The sequence below is a fragment of the Schistocerca piceifrons genome, chromosome 4 (genome assembly GCF_021461385.2).
Source record: "Schistocerca piceifrons isolate TAMUIC-IGC-003096 chromosome 4, iqSchPice1.1, whole genome shotgun sequence".
In the NCBI taxonomy this organism is placed as follows: domain Eukaryota; kingdom Metazoa; phylum Arthropoda; class Insecta; order Orthoptera; family Acrididae; genus Schistocerca; species Schistocerca piceifrons.
In genome coordinates, this window is record NC_060141.1 from 359,232,301 (window position 1) to 359,246,543 (window position 14,243).

Below are 14,243 nucleotides of genomic sequence, written 5' to 3' on the forward strand. Positions count from 1 at the left end.
AAACTTACATACAAAGGGTCAGTAACATAAAACAAATAAGTTAGAGAAGTAACACAATACCGGTTAAAGCGCTGCTATATAGGTTACCACAAGGTGAGGGAGAAAACTATTTTCAAAGCATGAAATGTGGATATGTCTCATACAGAAAGTAAAACAAAGTAACAAAGCAGAGAAAAGAATATGAATTCCCTATAACATCGATTCCCTACAACATCAGTTCCCTACAACATCAATCAACATATCTGCTTTCGCATAAGCACACAGATGCGCTTGAGCCTACCAAGTGATGCTGTTCACACATTCAAATTCAATTAATATAAAAGGAAAATTCGTGCTTACATTCGTAGACTTCAAGGAAGCCTATGATTCTGTAGACAGACACACACTGTTCCAAATTTTAGGGGGGATGAGTTTGGATAGAAAATCCGGTGAACTGGTTAAACAGACCCTAAGCAACACAACATCCAAGGTCAAGTTCAGAGGAAAGCTATCGGAGGCCTTCAAGATCAAAACCGGGGAGAGACAGGGAGACGGACTCTCCCTTTTGCTCTTTAATTGTGTCCACGATAAGGTGATCAGAGAGTGACGACAAGGAATGAAAGGACTAGGTGGAATACGACTGAGGTGTAAGAATAAAGGAGTACAGGTGGATTGTCTGGCATTCGCAGATGACATTGTGGTCTTGTTCGAATCACTAGAAGAGGCAGTTAACCAAACCACAGAACTGCAGAGATAGGCAGTTAAAGCAGGCCTACAGATCTCTATTGACAAGACACACTATGTGACAAACATCACGACAGCTCCTAGATGGATGACACTAGGAGAAGGGAAAATTCAGAAGGTGGAGGGATTGAAATACCTCGGAGAATAGATAGACATTGGACTGACCGAGAAAGAAGCAATGGGAGCACGAACAAACAAAATGAACTTAGCATATAAAATATCAACACCTACCGTAAGAAGAATATTTCGATAAATGCAAAATTGAAACAATACCAAACAGTGATCCGCGCTGAAGCTCTAGATGCAGCAGAAACTTTCAACTTAGCCAGAACCAGAGCGATCATGAGGCTAGAACTGATGGAACGAAAGATTCTCAGGAGAATATTAGGACCTCGAAAACAGAAGAAGGTCAGTTTAGAAACCGAGTCAACCAGGAACTGTATACCAAGATAGAAAAAATGTTTGACGTCATCAGGAAAAGAAGGAGCATATTCTTCGGACGCATTCTCAGAACGGACCAGAGGTATCCAAGATATACAAAGAGGTCTGGAAGAAATGAAAATACAGGAACCATAGATATACAACAGAGATATACACACACTTTCGTCCACGCTGTAACTTAGCAGGTAAAGTTTTTTCGTTTTCCCACCATGCAGCATAACTCTTCGATTCCGTGCCTCTTGAATCACCAAATCCTTTGGCTAGCTTTGTTACGCAAGTAGCCATCACACGAGCACCAACCATTTACTCACGTTCGAATTGACTTAGCTCCGACATAACGCACTCTCAGTTATACAGAAAATTGTTCTGACCACAACTGATACTTGCAGCACATTGTGGGCATTGCACACGTGGCACATTCGTGATCAAATACTTGCTGTATCAGAATGGGCACAGAACATTGGTTTGAAACTTAACCCATCTAAAACACAAGCAATCTTAGTCCCTTACAAAAGACTTAGTTCTCGTCAATTCAGAGAATCTCTTCGATGCTTAATCCTAAACAGCACAGAAATCTTCTGCAAAGAATTTGGGGATTAGTCTGGATCATCACTTAAACTGAGCTGAACACACATCAGTAGTCTGTAAGTATAACGTCATTCATTACATAAATATAAAAAAAAGTATTTCCTGTCGAACTTAAAAAGAAACTCGCAGAGTCGCTAATACTCCACATTCTTCATTATGTCGGTTCTATTCTGCAAGGGCTTTCTTATGCGAGCTTACACCGTCTGGAAATGGGGCTTGTGCACGATTGTGATGTACGCTATTTCGACCATATCGCGCCTGTCTGTGATGATTATCATTGCTACGTGCCGATCAGCGTAGAAATTATCATTCCCTGTGTTTGTTGCATCATCTTCTCAGTCATTGCACTCCTTCCTATTTATCTTCAGCCCTTCGGCTACTATCTGTACAACACAGCAAACATACCCGTTCGTAACAAAATAAAATCCTCTCTGTAGCACTACACAGCACGGCCATATTCTCTAAGTCATTTTCTGTATGAGGAACCCGACGTTGGAACAATCATCCTCAGAATACTAGAGAAATTAAAATCTTTTCAAATTTCAAAAGACAGTCTTCTTTCACAGTCTCCATCGGTCCATCAAGAACAGGGGACATCGGCTGGATAAGTAATTGTCAATGTCAATGACATTCGCCAACAGCTGTGTAACGTAAGATGTTATTTTATTTTATTTTGATGGCTACCAGTTTCAGCACATCACTATGCCATCTTCAGCCGCTCATATGCAACTCTCCAAATAAATGAAAATATCAGTAGATCCATAAATCTCTGGATATCGTAAATTCACTCGTTACATTAGTACTTCATTCGAAGTGAATTGGAGTGGCAATCATTAAAACAAATGCGTTATTTTTTATTGCGACGGGATTTTCTCATGAAATTTCAATCACCAGTTTTCTCCTCCGATTGCGAAAACCTTCTGTTGGCACCCACCTACATAGGGAGAAATGATCATCACGATAACATAAGAGAAATCAGGGCTCGCACGGAAAAATTTAAGGGCTCGTTTTTCCCGCGTGCCGTTCGAAAGTGGAACGGTAGAGAGACAGCTTGAAGGTGGTTCATTGAACCCTCTGCTAGGCACTTTATTGTGAATAGCAGAGTAATCACGTAGATGTAGATCTAGAAGTAGATGTAGATGTAGAAGTTGATATCAAGTCTTCGATTGAATTCACGACATCCAGAGATTTATGGCTCTTTATGACATTTTCATTTATTTGGAGAGTTGCATATGGGCAGCTGAAGGTGGCATAGTGAAATGGTGTAACTGGTAGCCTTCAAAATAAAGTAAAATAACATTTTAAGTGTCAGGCTCAGGTAAACTTCATTGACATTGAGAATTCTATCACAATAACTATATCTTATTGAAGCTCACTCTCACCAACCCTCCCTCCCCCTCAAGTTTTTCGTCCTCTTGTCTATAGAGTTCTATATTGAAATTCTCTTCTTTCCTAGCAGCCTTTGTCACCTTCATTTCAATTCTCTCCTCTTTCATTACCCCTTCCACTTGTGCTAATATCTAACAAGGCTTCAAAAGTGCTGCATTGATTCAATATCATTCTTAATGCCACCATTAATTTACTATTTTTATTATTACGATTGTTATTCGTATTGCAAATAATTACTTTTGTTAATAATGAAAAATGTTATTATTGATTTTTATGTAATAACTAATCGATATCATTCTTAATCCCTCCATTATTTTACCTTCATTATTAATGTTACTATTACGATTATTGCCAATTATTATTTGTATTGTTAATGCAAATTATTACTATTGTAATTACTATCTAACAGCTTTTTGTATGCGTTTTTCCTGGTCAGATGTAAGAGAGTGCCTTGAGACCCTAATGTGGTCAGGATAAGTAAGCAATAAATAAATGAATAAATACAACAGTGGACTCTGCAGGCGTGGCTAGCACCTGTATTTATGTTCAAGAATGCATTTCTCGAGGTGTTTCTATTTTTTGGCTAACCCTTGAAGTAATAATAATGACTATAGCCATGGTCGTATTGGTGGGGGACACATGGTAATGATTGTTAAAAAACAAACACGACCAAGGATGTGATCTCTAATTAAATAGTTCTGTTGTCAGAAATTAATTAAATTGTGGTAACAGTTTACCAGAATGGAGCTTACAACCCCCTGACGAGGAAGGCTGCGACATTCATCGAAATCGTATTTACAAAAGGGAAATCGTCAACAGAAACATTCTATTTATCACTTGAGCCTTGTCCCGCAGTTACGCAGGGTCAACCATCTTAGAAGAAAGATTAAGGAAAGGCAAACTGAAACGTCCCCTTAGTACAATTTATACACGACTGTCCTTAAACTGACACACAATATTTTGTTAGCGCAACGCAATCTGACTTTCAAAATTCCCTAGAAAAGAATGGCCCTGACTAACATTAAACTATACCTTTCACAAATCACTTACCTCACAAAAATCTTCGCTGCTCAAGCTACTGCAATACAGCGAGTGCCACTACTGCCAGCTAAATAAAAGATTCAGACTACTGAAGGCACTAACTACTGATAGGGATAGTTAGCAAATGAAAGATATTAATAGAGAACAAACAATGTATTTACCTTGATATCATCATATATAAATATAGCAGTTCATGACAAATTTCAAAACTCCGCCATCTCTCTCCCCATATCCACCACTGCTGGCGGCTCACCTCCAACTGCGCAACGCTACGCGCTGTTAACATCCAGCTGCCCCTCTACAATGGCAGACAACAATGCAAACTAGCCACAGACTGCACACAGCACAGCCAGTGATTTTCATATAGAGCGCTACATAACTTTGCCAATAAGAAAATATAAACAGCCTACTTACATAGCCCCCATGCTCCCCACAAAAAATTTTACAAATGTTTTTGGCCAGTGGCCAATAATGATTTGATAAAATTTTTCATAATTACACTAACAAAGATATCCAATGCACACACTTATTGACACAATGTTGGTCAAAAGCTAAAATTTTCTCACAGTCCATAAAGACAGTCCTGATCATTCATCACAATAGTAATTACAGTTTTTTTTCACATTGTCTCATTAGTAAAAAAAATTGCACACAGAAGTAGTGGATTTCCATGCAGTCTTGAAGAAGTAGTGTTGTCCTTCCAACGGAAAGACAGTGCTGACTCTTGACATGCTGACAGGTAATGGGCCACAATGGAGCAAACCCACAGCAGAGTCATTCGAAGTTCTGACGAATATTGGTAGGTAGGTCATCACAGAGCAGACCCACTGTAGTCCTGGTAGAGAGTATTGGTACTGGTGGGCCACCAGAGGTGCAGACCCACTGCAGTCCTTATAGAAATAATGGTATTGGTGGGTCATCAGAGATGCAGACCCACTGTAGTCCTTGTAGAGATGGCCAGCAGCCATCTGTTGCGACTGTGCAGGTGCACAATCACCATCGAAGAGGCTTGCAGAGAAGATAGCAAGTCCATATACCCCCACTTGTGCACTCACAAAGTTTGTGGAATTGTCCTTAGACCCAGCAATGCTGTTGTCCAGTCCCTTGCTGAATTATTAACACACGTGCAAACACTATCAGTCCCTACTTCTCACATATTGTCCATATACTATGACCAACAGAAACGTGTGCAGTGAAATGTAACATACAAGTTACTTAATTAGATGAACCGGTGTCAATTACAATTTTATAGCAGAAGAATACAGTAACAAAGGTACAAAATACATCATGAAAAACATAACAATACAGATAACATTTGTAGTACAGGCTTTACAACAGAATAGAAATAAACATACACATCAGTGTTACAGGAATTATGATATAAGTAAATACATAAACGATCGGAATAACTTTTGAAACATCAACTTTACACATGAGCATTAAAACAAAACAGAATAAATAATGTCTAAGCATCTTTACAAAGAAAATAACAGAGTATTAGAAAAATTCTACAACATAGCTCTCATCAGCTAAACACATAAAGACAGGAAAAACACAAATACACAAGGGTACACAAACATATAGCGGAATAATAGAAGGAAAGGACAGGGTTTGTTTTACTGCAGTATTTTGCAAACAAAACTTTCTTTACTTCTCGGAGATCGCCCTTCATTCATCATTATTCCCAAAAAGTCCTATCTATACCTCCTTCCTGTATTCTATTCATATTTCTTTCAAAATAATTATTTCTGATTGTACGATACTCATTTGGGCCCAAATCTTTTTCATATAACTTCGCATTGCATTCTTTACCTATTCTCCATAATCAGTTTCTTATATAGTCTACCCCCTCTTAAGCTAACTTAAATCTACTGAGCTCAGAGATATATATACTAAGGGACGAGGCAATGCAGCATCACATAACAAATTAACACAAACAGCAATGACATAAAATGCAAATTGGCAAAGCTAGCAGCATAAATTAGCAAAAGTCAAATTCAATAACACTATGCCTGGCAAACAGCAGCAACTTATACCTAAACATTACATAGCGCAAGCAGAAAAAATATTATACTAAAGACGATAATGCAGACAAGGGAAATGTATATTCACATCTTAATGTCTATGTAATTAAAGTGGTGCACCATAGCAACTTATTGTAAAAAAAAATATTACCATGTACTTGAAAAGAAAATTATGTGTTACTGTTACTAGTTCCTTCTTATTGTTCTTTCCTTTCCAAGTGCTCCTTTTTTAAAGAATGTGGATCATAAAATAATTATTTAATAGATCTGTTGACAGAAAGTGTTCACATTAGCAAATGCATTTCATTTTATAAAAGCAATGCTGCAATACAGCTGGAAACCAGACATCAAATGAAATAAGCAACTATGAAAAGCAAAGCATAAAAATATCATTCAATAGTCATGTGGCATTTCGTAAGTCAGTAGCACTCAACTCTCGGAGAAAGACACTTGTCATAATCAGGTGTGCAGATGTACGAATATTTCCCATCAATTCATAAGCATTTCAGTAATTAGCACAAAGTGCGAGTAATCATATGTTTTCAAGTAACGAGGGTGTCGCATTAGCGATGAAAGGCACACCCTAATGGCTTGTTCTCCAGGTGTTTGACACAGCTGTGTGCCCACAACGCATTACAAAAATCATGTTTTCAAGTAACGAGCGTGTCGCATTAGCGATGCCCTCTACAAAGGAATATCAATACCAAGGTTAATGGAAGTAATGAGGGTGTCTCATTTGCAATATTTTCTCTAAAGGAATGTCAATGGCGAGGATAAAGGCCTGCCTTTTTTTTTCCTTTTTTTTTCTACCTGTGCCTCTGGAAAGGCCCTCACTCTAATGGCTTGTTCTCCAGGTGTCTGACACAGCTGTGTGCCGACGACGCACGTGCATGTGGTCACTTTCTTACGGAAATATTTACGACAGCAGTTTCCGCTACAGAGACAGTCTCATATACAAAATTTCACGGGTCGAGAATTTGCGTTGCAAGTGTGTAGAAACAAAATCCTATGAATATAACAGTGTCCAAAAAAATTTTCGCCAGCATTGTGATACATTCACGCATTTACACACACATTTCATAACTCTTAAAGTACGATTCTCGGTTTCCAACATCCTTTTTCAAAAGTCAAGAGTCCCTACCCACTATTCATTACTCCTTACCTTATTACACATATACGTATCCATCGACACTCGTCAATATTTCGTCATTATAAATATGAAGCATAATCAAATAACTCATATAGCCTCAGCCTATTAATCGTAAACATACCTCAGCAGCATAATACACATCGTCGTCGTAAAAATAACATCATAACACCTCAGTCAAATCTCAAAATCGTCGTAGCTTCCTCCAATAATTAAAAAAAATTCTCTGCTCATGTCAAAAGTGTCATCTGCCTCAAACGTACTTTAAAAATCATGAATCCATACCAAATACATCATTCAAAGCTCTCATAGTATCACAATGGTTCCGAAAAAATATGAGCATTTCACAAAGTACAGACAAAATACAATTTCATAAGTGTGAAGTTATCCAACTGTGTAATTGCGTAAACATCTGTCACTGATGTAATAAAAAAAGTTTATCTCTCAGTTAGCTGTGTAATTTGTGTGTTAGAGAAATATGGTACCGATGTGTAAAGTTGTATAAGCAAATACCATATTAGCTAGGGTTCCTTGTGGTTGCCAAACACATGGTACACAAAGTAGGCGTATACCCCCCTGAGGATTATTGTAATTATACCCTCAGGTGTTACAGATTACAGCAATGGAATGAAATGTATCACGAAAAACTTTCTTTGTAATTCAAAACTCTTTAAAAATAAATATTTTAAGTACAAAATTAATCACTCAAATACGTGTCCTGTAGCGTTAAATGTGCGTCTTGCTGTAAGATAATCTCTGTGGAAGTGTCGTAGTTATTGTCCTCCGAAAGCTAAGTTCTGCAGAAGTCAATGTACTTACCTCATGATAAACAAAAGTGAAATGCTTTGCGTATAGATTTCTTAGTTATTACGCTTATTGTTGTGATGAAGAAATTACTGTGCTGTAACGTATTGTTGTCCTACGGAAAAGGCTGTCTCCTCGTAGCAATAGCACAAAAGTCACCACTAAAACATGTCTCACTTTATAGAAGAATTCAGAAAAAACTGTGCAGATATAAAACAGATACACCGCAAAAGCAACATTGTAAATTGTCATGCATTAGCAGCGTCGTGATAAAATCGTGTAGCTGTCACATAAACTAACCACAGTGTCATCTGGCATTTCACAGAAAGCACCTCAAATCCAGAATCCACTCTCAAGCAAACCAAAATGTTGCATGAAAATTTCATTAGCAGTGCTGGTATATGTTCTAAGTATGTAAGCCGTATATTTGTTATGTAATCGTGCAACTAACAAGGAGGAATGTATAAATAACAACACTGTGTCATCTGTTCGCAATAACAATGCATTCGCAATTACTTGTCTAAGTTACCTATGTTCTTGACTGGATAGTTAGTTAGCTTTAAAACATAGTTGCATGTTAACAGTTTCTCAGTGTGACAAATTGTACAAGTAGCGTGAAGTGAAAATTGCAAAGACTAAGTTAAAAAGCAGATTATCTGTCAATAAATGGTTTTACATGAGAAATGTGGTGTAAACCTTTACTCTTCCTAGTACGCAGAGTTTCAACTTCAAAGCAATTATCATGTTGTATACATCGGTAAAGAATGCTAAAATTTTTCTCAAGGCTAGCGTCTTATGTTATTTTTCTCGAAGCTAGCGGGCGCACGCGGCTGCCTGCTGTGCGAGTCATTGTCTGTCTCTTTGTTGGCGCGCGTCGTTATTGGGATTAGGAGACCTAACTTCTACAAATTCACTTTGTCGAGAGGGCCCTCCTCTGCTTGAAGCTCGCCAGTTCTGATGGAATTCAGGTCTGTCGTTTTGTCGGTAGTTTACATAGTTTCTTTTTTGTCGGTCATGTGGTGGAGAATTTCTCCCGGAATCGTAACTGCGCGCTGAACTGTTGCGTCTGAAATTACTCTGTCTCCCTTGATAATAATAGTTCTGGTTACCATATTGTCTGTTTCTCTGATTGTCTCTGTGATAGTCATTACTGCGGAGAGGTGATCTTTCCCTGTAATTATGACTACTCTGCCAACGGTTGTCATACGGGTGGTGTCTATTTTGGTCACGATTTGTGTGGTGAGAATAGTCTTGTCGCGTCCAGTTATCGTTTCTGTCGTCACGGAATTGTGACGGATGTGACCTGTAGTGATTGTTTTCCTGTTTTCGCATCCCGCGACTGTCTGTGTCAATTTCTAATTCTTGTAACAGTCCCTGAAAAGCTTCAATGTCGTCTTTGCAACGTCCTGCTAAAATAATATGTCGTAAATGTTCAGGCAGTTTGATTAAGCAAATGCGGATAAGTTCTGACGGGCTGTATGGGTTTGACAGGTATTGATTCTTGTGCAACATGTCTTCAAAATATTTCACAAGACTGGAAAATTCAGATTGTTCGAAATGTTTCATCATTATGATGCTATGTTTTACGCGGTCTTGTGTGGCTTGAGACCAATATGCTGAGAGGAAGGCATGGTAAAATTCTCCTTCACTGTGGCAATCGTGAATGACCGATCGCATTCTTACAGCTGGTTCATTCTCTAAGTAGCCACACATAAATTCTAACCTGTGCTCCAATGACCAGTTGGGAGGGAAACAATGAGAGAATTGATGGAGCCACGCTTGTGGATGAATGTCGTTGGCAGAATTCTTAAACGTTTTGAATTTACGTGTAGTAATGAACAGCTTATAGTCAAAATCATCGTGTCGCCGAGTAGCATATCGGTCATTGTTACGTCGTGTCGGCGGTTCCATCTCAAAATTCGGTGTACCTTGCCAATTTCTTTCATAATTACCGAAATGCCCTGTGTTATTATTTTGTGGCTGTTCCGTATTTCTATGTCCCTCTTCCCTTATTGGGGCGCGAGTGTCCTCTGAAATACGTAATTCTTGTATTACCTGTGTCAGCTGATCTTGTACTTCCCGCATTTCTCTTTTGTATTGCGTATTAATTTGATTCTGATTTTGTTTGAATTTTCTTATTTGTTCATACTCTTCTGTGTCAGTGAAGGCTACGGGTCTTGTGTCATTCAGATCATCATCTACCTTTGTAGATAAGTTAGTGACCTGATCCGAAAGTTCGGCTACTTTCTCGGATAGTGAACACATTTCCTCAGTGTGTTTTTCTGAACCAAGTTTCAGAGTGTCCATTTGTGTTGAAATCGAATCTACTGTGTTCTTTAAGTTTTCCTGAGTTTTTGCCAGTTGCGTAACCGAATTGGTAGATGCAACTGAGTCAATTTTAGCCCACAAGGTCTCATGATTTTCATGAGCAATGGTTTGCAGCTCTTTTATGGCTGCTTCGTGATTCTGTAATGCATTCTCATGACGCGAAAAAATAGGTTGGAAATGCTCACAAATTTGTGTTTTTACGTCATTACAGACTTTTTGACATTTCGATTCAATGTTATGTAACTCAGTAGTTAAATCTTCACGTGTTTGTTCAAGTGTGGTGTCTAACTTCCGAAGATTTTGTTCCATTGTGTCTAACTTCTGAAGCTTTTGCTGTGTTTGTCTCTGATTTTGTTCCATTGTGTCTAACTTTTGCAGCTTTTGCTGTGTTTGTCTCTGATTTTGTTCCATTGTGTCTAACTTTTGCAGCTTTTGCTGTGTTTGTCTCTGATTTTGTTCCGTTTGTTGCATTAGTTGTAATAACAATGCATTAGTGTCTGGAATCTGTTCCTCTACTCTTTTCGGCAGTGCATTTGCACCGGCAACATTCACATTTTGACAAGCTGAAAATGTGTCTTGACTTATTTGAGAAAACGGTGATGACCCAAAACCTGAATCTACAGTATTTGCGAAATTGTGTCCTGTCATTTCGGATTCCTGAGGCGAGCTGTTGCCGACCGATTGATCGATAATGCTTCCCTGTTCACTACCTGTTTCACTGTCTACACCATTGTTTGCAGCCCGCTCCATTTCCCTATGCACAATTACCAAATTACTACTTTGAACATCAGTTAATTCATTACTCGGTGGCGCTAACACACTGCTTTCATTTGCACTGTCATTTCTCAGTTTACTTTGGAGCCTAGTATTACGTTTTTCACACGCCATTATTGTCACAGTATTTCACACGACAACACAGAAAAACACAATTTGAAGATCAAAAATAAGAGAACACATTAACATAGCACTGAAAATAATATCTAGTTAATTGCAGCTGCGAAATACTTGGTGCAAATCTACATGCATGCCACAACTGTTTTACAGTACAACAATGAAAGACTGCAACTACAAAGGAGATTTTCTCTACAATTACGCGCTAGCAATAAACAAAAGCTACACTAAATACACAAACTACAAGAAAAAATCAGAAGATTCCAGTGAGGTATCCTAGGCTAAGGGTCGACATATGAAACGTCCCCTTAGTACAATTTATACACGACTGTCCTTAAACTGACACACAATATTTTGTTAGCGCAACGCAATCTGACTTTCAAAATTCCCTAGAAAAGAATGGCCCTGACTAACATTAAACTATACCTTTCACAAATCACTTACCTCACAAAAATCTTCGCTGCTCAAGCTACTGCAATACAGCGAGTGCCACTACTGCCAGCTAAATAAAAGATTCAGACTACTGAAGGCACTAACTACTGATAGGGATAGTTAGCAAATGAAAGATATTAATAGAGAACAAACAATGTATTTACCTTGATATCATCATATATAAATATAGCAGTTCATGACAAATTTCAAAACTCCGCCATCTCTCTCCCCACATCCACCACTGCTGGCGGCTCACCTCCAACTGCGCAACGCTACGCGCTGTTAACATCCAGCTGCCCCTCTACAATGGCAGACAACAATGCAAACTAGCCACAGACTGCACACAGCACAGCCAGTGATTTTCATATAGAGCGCTACATAACTTTGCCAATAAGAAAATATAAACAGCCTACTTACAAAACCTACGTTTCTAGCATTTGTAGACTTAGAGAAAGCTTTTGACAATGTTGACTGGAATACTCTCTTTCAAATTCTAAAGGTGGCAGTGGTAAAATACAGGGAGCGAAAGACTATTTACAATTTGTACAGAAACCAGATGGCAGTTATAAGAGTCGAGGGGCATGAAAGGGAAGCAGTGATTGGGAAGGGAGTGAGACAGGGTTGTAGCCTCTCCCCAATGTTATTCAATCTGTATATTGAGCAAGCAGTAAAGGAAACAAAAGAAAAATTCGGAGTAGGTGTTAAAATCCATGGAGAAGAAATAAAAACTTTGAGGTTCGCCGATGACATTGTAATTCTGTCAGAGACAGCAAAGGACTTGGAAGAGCAGTTGAACGGAATGGACAGTGTCTTGAAAGGAGGATATAAGATGAACATCAACAAAAGCAAAACGAGGATAATGGAATGTAGTCGAATTAAATCGGGAGATGCTGAGGGAATTAGAGTGGGAAATGAGACACTTAAAGTAGTACAGGAGTTTTGCTATTTGGGGAGCAAAATAGAGAAAATATAAAATGTAGACTGGCAATGGCAAGGAAAGCGTTTCTGAAGATGAGAAATTTGTTAACATCGAGTATTGATTTAAGTGTCAGGAAGTCGTTTCTGAAAGTATTTGTATGGCGTGTAGCAATGTATGGAAGTGAAACATGGACGATAAATAGTTTAGACAAGAAGAGAATAGAAGGTTTCGAAATGTGGTGCTACAGAAGAATGCTGAAGATTAGACGGGTAGATCACATAACTAATGAGGAGGTACTGAACAGAATTGGGGAGAAGAGGAGTTTGTGGCACAACTTGACTAGAAGAAGGGGTCGGTTGGTAGGACATGTTTTGAGGCATCAAGGGATCACCAATTTAGTCCTGGAGGGCAGCATGGAGGGTAAAAATCGTAGAGGGAGACCAAGAGATGAATACACTAAGCAGATTCAGAAGAATGTAGGTTGCAGTAGGTACTGGGAGATGAAGAGGCTTGCACAGGATACAGTAGCATGGAGAGCTGCATCAAACCAGTCTCAGGACTGAAGACCACAACAACAACAACAATGGATAAGGGGTGGCCAGATGCCCTTCCTGCCGCCACCCCGTAACCCCTGAGAAGGAATTAGTGTACCCAAAGAGTCTGCGTCGAGCGTAATCGATGGAATAGTGCAAATGTGTTCAGATGTCTGCGAGCCGTGTAACTGAGGCAGAACATGGGGACCAGCCCGGTATTCACCTATCGGGATGTGGAAAACCGCCATAAAACCACATGCAGGTTGGCCGGCACGTCGGCCCTCGTCGTTAATCCGCCGGGCGGATTCGATCCGGGGCCGGCGCGCCTACCCGAGTCCAGGAAGCAGCGCGTTAGCTACCCTGGTGGGTCAACAGAAACATATGTTCCATCATTTATAAAATCTCTATTGAAATCTGCTGAGAAGTGATAATCGGCCAGAGTTCTTTGGTTAACTCACAGGTATGACGATCCCGTTCCCGAGGCCCACGATGGAGCTGGTGCCCAGCAACTCGCCAAAGCTGGTGGCGAACCTCTGCCACAGCGGAGCAGCGAAGTAGGGCGCCGCGGCGGCCAGCAGGAGCCAGCGCGGGCCCACCAGCCCCACCAGGGTGCCACTCAGCAGGTTGGTCGCGATGCCCACCAGCGGCCCCACCGAGCTCACCCACGACGCCTCGTCCGCCGTCAGCACGATGTGCGACGTGTTCTGCTGCAGGCGCGGCATCACCGGCGCGTTCCACGCCGTGAACATGCCAAGCGACATATACGCCAGGGAACCTAAGAAAGCACCAGAATGCTGGAATTAGAAGCAGGCCTGGACGAGGGGAAAAGAAAGATTTGTGTGGCACCGTAGTCTTGAAGACCCCAAGAGGCTGTTCAGCTATCTAATCGGAAACGGTTTTCGTTCTCCGTGCACAGTGTGCCGTGTCCTAAGTGGGAGAGGGAAAAGGGGGTTGCTGGTCAGTCTGCGCTCCCGAGCGGCACA

General features: G+C 40.0%; 1 protein-coding gene across 1 annotated transcript in view; it reads right to left on the minus strand.

Annotated features, from left to right (window-relative positions):
• The window catches only part of LOC124795842 (facilitated trehalose transporter Tret1-2 homolog), a 55,939-nt gene extending 41,918 nt beyond the window's left edge, over positions 1-14,021 (minus strand). The window contains exon 1 of the mRNA XM_047259924.1: positions 13,719-14,021. Within this exon, the coding sequence (XP_047115880.1) occupies positions 13,719-14,021 (303 nt within the window). The remainder of the gene's footprint in view (positions 1-13,718) is intronic.
• Positions 14,022-14,243: the final 222 nt, after the last annotated feature.